Source organism: Pinus tabuliformis, chromosome 9, assembly GCF_031772625.1.
Source record: "Pinus tabuliformis cultivar Carrire ecotype Pingquan chromosome 9, CPIR1, whole genome shotgun sequence".
NCBI lineage: Eukaryota > Viridiplantae > Streptophyta > Pinopsida > Pinales > Pinaceae > Pinus > Pinus tabuliformis.
In genome coordinates, this window is record NC_142307.1 from 566775509 (window position 1) to 566782886 (window position 7378).

The 7378-nt window shown below is 34.2% G+C and overlaps 1 protein-coding gene across 1 annotated transcript; it reads left to right on the plus strand.

Moving 5' to 3' along the window:
* Nucleotides 1–861: 861 nt before the first annotated feature.
* Nucleotides 862–1877, plus strand: LOC149149795 (heavy metal-associated isoprenylated plant protein 39-like). Its single transcript, XM_089439385.1, has 3 exons — nucleotides 862–1033; nucleotides 1111–1186; nucleotides 1524–1877. The coding sequence occupies exons 1-3, from the start codon at nucleotides 1025–1027 to the stop codon at nucleotides 1655–1657; spliced, it is 219 nt and encodes a 72-aa protein (XP_089295511.1). The 5' UTR covers nucleotides 862–1024; the 3' UTR covers nucleotides 1658–1877.
* The last annotated feature ends 5501 nt before the right edge of the window (nucleotides 1878–7378 follow it).

Consider the following 7378-nt stretch of genomic DNA (forward strand, 5'->3'; position numbering starts at 1 on the left):
TTTAGGATTTTGGGTACCAAGGGTTTTTGAGGGTGTTGAATTCATTTCCACCATCAAAAAATTATTCAAATACTAACAATAAGAATTTTCTTTTTTAAATTGTTGAATTCCAATCAAAAAACTGTCCCAAAGAAATTGAAATTTTCTTTTTTAAATTGTTGAATTCCAATCAAAAAAATGGTCAGGCAGAAATTGTTGTTTATTGAAACAGCAAATTTTCCTTGACTAATCACCTGAATCCAACCATTATTTTCTCCATAAATCTGACAAAATAAATGTTTGAACCCTGTTTTTGATGATGGAAATGAATTCAGCAGCATCAAAAATATTTAAGATACCCAAAATCTTAAAACTTAACAACTATAATCAAAATTTCCTACTAAAATTCTATTTTTTTCAGAAAAATTTGAAACTCATTAAACTTCCAAAACATGGATACACACTTCCCGAGAAATATGGAGAGACTCCCAAAAGATTGTTAAACACACTTTCGGAGAAAATTGGAGCGATTCTGAAAGCATTGGTAAACACACTTTCCGAGAAATATGGAGCGACTCTTCAAAACCAAGAAGTTCACCAAGGCCTGTTAAAAAATTTGCGAAAACGTTGGTAAACGCAGTTTCGGAGAAATAAGGGGCGACTCTTAAAAAGCAAGAAATTGACCGGAACTTACAGTCTGTGGTCTGAGTCTCTGAGGTCTCCCGTTGTTGCGAACTCGCGGTCCAACTTCGTGGAAGTGCTTCCGAAGTTCCGATCATCGCTGACTCGACTCGTTTTACACGGGCAACACGTACATCATTGGGGGTTCCAGAGGCTTCAGGAAGAGTGAGTGAGGATAAAACCCCAAACCCCTCCTCGCCCTTTAACCAGTGCGATTGCAGATTATCAAGGGCCTGTTAACATACAGTCCGCGTTTCCTAGGCTGTAATTAATCTATTGGGTCCTCCTGGTCGACAGTATTGTGAAAGAAGAGCGGATTCATCCAAGGGTCTCCAAGATTATTACTTTTCGGCAGCTGTCAAAGATGTCCAAGGTACGCCATCGGTTATTGTTGTGCCATTTTATTTTTCAAATGGTTATGGGAAGTGAATTATCTATGTCATTGTGCAGAAAATCGTGTTGAAGGTGGGCTTAAACTGCGAAAAATGCAAACGGAAGGTCATGAAAACTGTTGCAGGGATTGAAGGTAAAGCCTGGTTTTAATTTAGAGCATTCTTTGGTTTTAATTTAGAGCATGGTTTTATATAGTTAGTGGGTTAATGGTTTTTAAGAGGTTACGACTTTAGTTTTAAAGGGGTTTAAAACCAGAAAAAGTAAAGTATTAATACATTTTTAATAGTTAATCATTGCAAATTTTTTATTTCACAGATAAAAAAATCTCAAACACCAATTTAATGTCTGACTTAACTTTACATCATAACTTTATATCATATACTTGGTTAAAGGTGAGGGGTTTTAACTTTTAAATTATAAAGATGAAATTATTTGTACTAAATTCTAGCAGGTCTGTGGCTATATTGCAGGCGTTGACTCTATAGCGTTTGACGAGAAGGATAATAAGGTCACTGTAATTGGAAACGCAGATCCTGTGGGCTTGACGGCTAGTCTCAGAAAAATTGGATCCGCAGATTTGGTGAGCGTTGGACCTTCTAAATAGGCCGAGAAAAAGACCTGTAAAACTTCCTCGAATGATGTTGCCTGAAAAGAGGGTTTATCTTTTAGTTTCACATCAAAATACTTCAACGGGACACGCCCACAGATAGATCCATGGATTCGGCACTCCAGGGGGCTTCCTCTGATAGAAGACACGTATCCCAGTATTCCATTGTACCACCGCGGCTTGGCTATATATGAAATTTACTAATTTATTTAACTAATAGCTATACAAATGTATTCATGAATTGTGTTGTCGATCAGGTGGCATTTAACTCCATCAGTTGGGATTTAATCTCCATTAGATAACCGGGTTAATGGAATTCTGTAACAGTGATGGAAGGGGTTGAGGTTAAAGTAGGAGCCACCTGTGGTATTAAAACTGTCCCAAAGTGAATTGAGCCCTGTATAATTCTGACAAACGCATTTTACACATTTACGTTAAAATGTAAACAAAGCTATAGTTTAATGGTTACACGTTTTAAATTCTTTCTGGAATTTCTTGGGTAAGATTTGTTCTAATCAGTAGCCTTTAAATATTTTGGAATTTTAATTTTTATTATATATTTTAGGCATAGTCTAATTATTATGTTTTTTTCTTTGAAATTTATGAAAATTCTAGTCATATTTTGAAAAAATTTGGTACTAATTTTTGTAAATCTAAGTAAAAGTTGTCAAACTTCATATTTTTAGGTGCCTTACAGGTTTTTGATGGTGCTGAATCCATTTCCACCATCAAAAACGTGATCCAAACACTGCATCTACAAAAAATTTTGAAATTATTTTACTGGAATTCCTAACATCCCAGACAATTCCTCCACCTCTGTAAATGACTCCTATATTTTAAAAAATATTAAATCTATTTTTTCTTTAAAACATATACCAAATCTATTTATATATTTAAAAATTCATTTTAAACTTTTAAAAATAAATTCAACAAAAACATCTGGTTACTAATAATCAAATGTTCCCTGATTATTCTTTATATTCAATATTAACACTAACCTATATCTAAACTTAACTTTACCTATTGAAAAACATAATAATACGGATCTCTCCATACATTTCATTCTAAAATGTGCCTTTTTCTTTATACAAATGTTGCCGAGCTTTATTTGGTTGTTTAGATAAAAACCTTGAATTAAAATTGGAAGTTAAACGTAATATGGATTATATTTTTCATGTTGCAAATGTGCCGAGCTTTATTTGGTTGTTTAGATAAAAACATTGAATTAAAATGGAAGTTAAACGTAATATGGATTATATTTTTCATGTTGCAAATGCTTTTATTTGATTTTGAAAATTTAAATGAAACAAAATCGTTGTCGATCGAAATCATCGTTATGTGAAGTGATCCACTATAATTAAAGTAGTCGCCGAGGATTTTTTTTAAAACCCTTTTTACTGGTTTGAAATTTATATATTATTTTTTACTTACTATAAACATACACTTAGTTACAATCTTTTTAAGCGGAGTGTTTGAATCGTGTTTTTGATAGTGGAAATATATTTTGATAGTGAAAATAGATTCAGGACCATCAAAAACGTCTAAAACACTTTGAAGTTTAACAACTATAACTTGGATTTACAAAAATCCTCGCCAGATTTCCTCTACATAACCAAAATTTCCATAACTTTCTAAGCAACTCCTCCGCCTCGGTAGACTACACGTTTTGAAACGTATGAAAAAGATTAGGTCTTGTCTTTATCTAGTCTCGCCTCAATAAAAGGATATTAACTTTTATCCGGTAAGAGTTATTATTATATGGGTTGAATAGTCTCGCCTCGATTATTGGAACTTCTAAATAAAAGGATATTAACTTTTATGCGCTACCAAGTATTATTATATGGGTTGAATAGTCTCGCCTCGATTATTGGAACTTTTAAGTAAAAGGTTATTAACTTTTATGCGGTAAGAGTTATTATTATATAGGTTGAAAATAGGTTATATTTTTTTTATTTTAGTTAATTAGTTTTGAAATTTCTGAATAGGTTTTATAAAATTTATTAAAGTTGTGAGTAAATTAAATATTTTGAAATTTTATTTTCTGATTGATTCATTTACATGAAATGACTAATTTTATGGTGTTTAAAATTGAAGTGTTAAAAAAAAATATTTAAAAAATAAAAAATAAAATAAAATTATATGTAACCAAGTGTCATTACATTTAATTAAATATACACCTACCAAATTTAAATATTTATGAAAATGAATTGTCATTATATGAAATATCAAGCTAAATATCATAACATTTAATAAAAAATACACCTATTAAATGTATTTTAATATTTATTTTTACCATATAATTTTATTAATAGAAATACACAAGACAATAAATATAGTTTATATTATTTTTAATTTCACTGTTTTTAACTTTTGTACATAGTTACAATATTTGTAACATGTATATGCAATAATAATAATAATAATAATGTTGTATTACTTAACTATTCGACATGATTTGGATCCCATATCCGGTCAATCCCATCATAATTAAAGTGTTAATCGAGGGATACAAATTGCACATGGTATGAATTACTTTACCAATATAATTTAAATCATAACCCTGTGTAATAGATATTTGGAGCTGATTACACATATGAGGCTCCCTTCCCAACCTGGGTCGGATCCCGAGTGAGCCACGAAGGGCCATGCGATAAACGAATGGACAGAGGTCTTAATGACCAAGTACAACAAGTGGCTCTATGGTGACCGTTGATCTGCAGAGATTGGACGATGTCAGATATATAGGGTTATACCTAACCACCTTACCCATCTCTGGCCGATACTCTGTCATTCTTTGCCGATTGAGTTGGGTTTCTTGCTCCGCATCAGCTAGCCTCTGTGGCAACCGAGAAAGTTTAACCCTCGTTAGATGGCTGGCCTGATCTAACGACGAAGCAGGTAAGGTAGATCTTCTTGCGGTTTAATCTAATCACTGCGTTTTTAATGTATACATTACCTTTGAAGGATTGTGGCATGGTAATGACTGTGCACACTTGTTTGCAGCATCGGCCCTAGACTTTGTATCACGAGAGGTCAAGATGTTGGCTCTTCAGAGGTGAGGCAGAAACTCATCGTTAAAGGCCAGGTACTCCCTTCACAGACTACTGGGAGATTGCTCTCTATGAATATGCTCATTATGTCGATTAAAGATCTGAGTTGGTTAGACTGGTTTAAACTGACAGGATGTCAACGAGGCTTTAAGCTTACGACTCATCCGCAAGTATACCATATCAGTTTGCTCATTTATCTTTCTTCCGTTTAGCTAAGATCTCAGATTTCAAGTTTTTAACTTCGAACTTAATGGCTTGGTACAGGTATGTTGTTGCCTTTGTTTTGTTTGGAGGTCAACATCCGGAGGTCGAATCGTCACCCAAATCTTCATCGTATGTACAGGTTGGGTCTCTCCTAGTCATGATACTATTCCTAAGTTATTTTGAGGTTGAGGACGAAACTTTTTCGCCGCAGCAAGATTGTGGTTATGGTTCTGGTTTATCGTTAGGATTAAGGGTTTCCAGGGTTTATGTCTTATTCATTAATCTGTTGTTTAGTATTCGGTTAAAGCTGTTAGCTCGAACATATGAGCTCTGAAGTACTGTTAATGATATATGTTTTCAATTTCCCTAAGAGGTCGAATGATGGGTTATACTTAGCTTACTTTCTCATAAACTTTTGCAACATAAATTTTTAATATTGTTCATGAAGTGTCCTTCACATTACTTCTCTGGTTCTAATTAAGATGTACATTTTATAAAAAAAACAATTGTTCATAAATTTCCTTTCACATTAATTCTCTGCTTCTCATTAAATATACATTTGATGGAAATCAATTGTTCATAAGTTTTCTTCCCATTATTTCTTTGTTTCTGAATAAAAGTACGTTTTAAGAAAAAGACAAACATCAAAAGCTTGGTATTCATCATATATTGCTTGTAGGGAATAATCTCATAATTCACTGCCCGATAGGAACTGTCTTCTGTTTCCAGCATCCTGTAAGATTACCATAAAAGTAGCATGGTTTGCAAAGGCTAACACCTTCTGCCTGATATTGTAATTTTCGGTTATAGGTGTGAACATAAAAGGTACTCAGTTATGCTGGTTATAATTCATAATCTTGGCTTATCTATGCCCATTCTTGGATCAACTCGTTTTAATTTTCTAAATGATTCCTATTTTTAATAGCCGAGGACTATTACTATAATACCGATTCTGAATTTGCACTGAATTCTCTTCTGTCCGATCAAGTTATTTAACTGGTTTTTCTAAACAAAGATCTCTAACTTCCTGTGATAATTCGTTTATGAATGTATATTGGTGTATGTGTAATCATTTATCATGTTTTATATTTCTAAATTTGTCATTAATAAATTCAGACCTGCACCAATTAATAGTTAACTAATTGCTACTATACTTTCTGTCTAGAACATCTAAATCTATCAGAGAGCTGAATAATAAATCATGAGAGTTTAATAGTTACTTATCTGTTAGGCGAACACTTATTCTTCAGTAGATCATTGTTTTACCTATCTAACTGATAGTCTCTTCCTCCCAACCACGAGTCTGGCAATTACGTCCAGAATCTCCCTCGGGCACTATCTGTGTTCCACACTGGATTAACCAGCTACAGTCAGTACCTTGGGCATCAGGGTTTTTCGCCCAACCTCAAGTCCTGTGCTTTCTATTGACTATCTTCCTCTACCAAAAATCCCACTGGTTTTTCCTTCCCCCTCCCAGCTCTAGGATTCTTTTTCCCTCTCTCCCTTTTGAGGTGGAGATTAACTATCTTTTCTTGGCAACCATTTCTATTAACCACAATTAACAGTTGCTATTTATTAAAACATCATTACCAATAGATTTGGTAAACACAACATACATGGAACTCTAGCCTCAGTTAGTTAATATTAAATCATTAACAAGTAAAAAAAGTCTAATTTAACTTTAACACAATTAACTTAGTAACCTTAGTCCTTTTAAGTGACTTGGGGATGTTACATCTCCCCCCCCATATGAGGAACATTGACCCTAGACCGAAGAGCTTCCATTGCACTTTAACCTGGGTGATGGCTCGCTTCCTCAAGTTGGTTTCTCTCTGGTCGAGAATACGAAGGGGTTCTGCCAGGAATTCTCCTTCTGATTCGACCTGAAACACCAAAAAAAAAATTTAACTTCCAATTGTCAACAAAATAATATATCCAGTCATATAGTTATCTAACTGTTTTACCTGAATATTTTCCCAGTCAATAATGTTTTGAGGATTATACACATATTTCTTTACTAGGGACACATGAAACACATTGTGAACCCGAATATGGCTTGGCAGCGCCAGCTTATAAGCCACTGGTCCAACTCGTTCTAAGACTTGGAAGGGTCCACAGTATCGAGGTGCTAGTTTAGCACAACCTTGCCATTGTAAGGAACTTTTTTGGGGCTTAACCCTTAGATAAACGTGATCCCCAGGTTGAAATTCCTTGAAAGTTCTTTTCTTATCCGCATACCCTTTCTGTCTATCTTGAGCCGCTCGAAGATTTTGTATCACCTTCTTCACGATTTCCTCCATCTCCATTAGCATGTCAGGACCCAATGCTAGCTTATTAACTGGGTTATTCCAGTCTATGGGTACCCTGCATTTCCTCCCGTATAACACCACAAAGGGGCTCATAACTAGAGATTCGTGATGCCCCTTGTTGTAAGAAAATTCTACTAAATGGAGGTAGTCCTCCC

Coding starts and splice junctions, on each gene's coding strand:
- LOC149149795 (XM_089439385.1), top strand. Junction 1,187..1,523: donor AACTGTTGCAGGGATTGAAG/GTAAAGCCTGGT, acceptor GCTATATTGCAG/GCGTTGACTCTATAGCGTTT.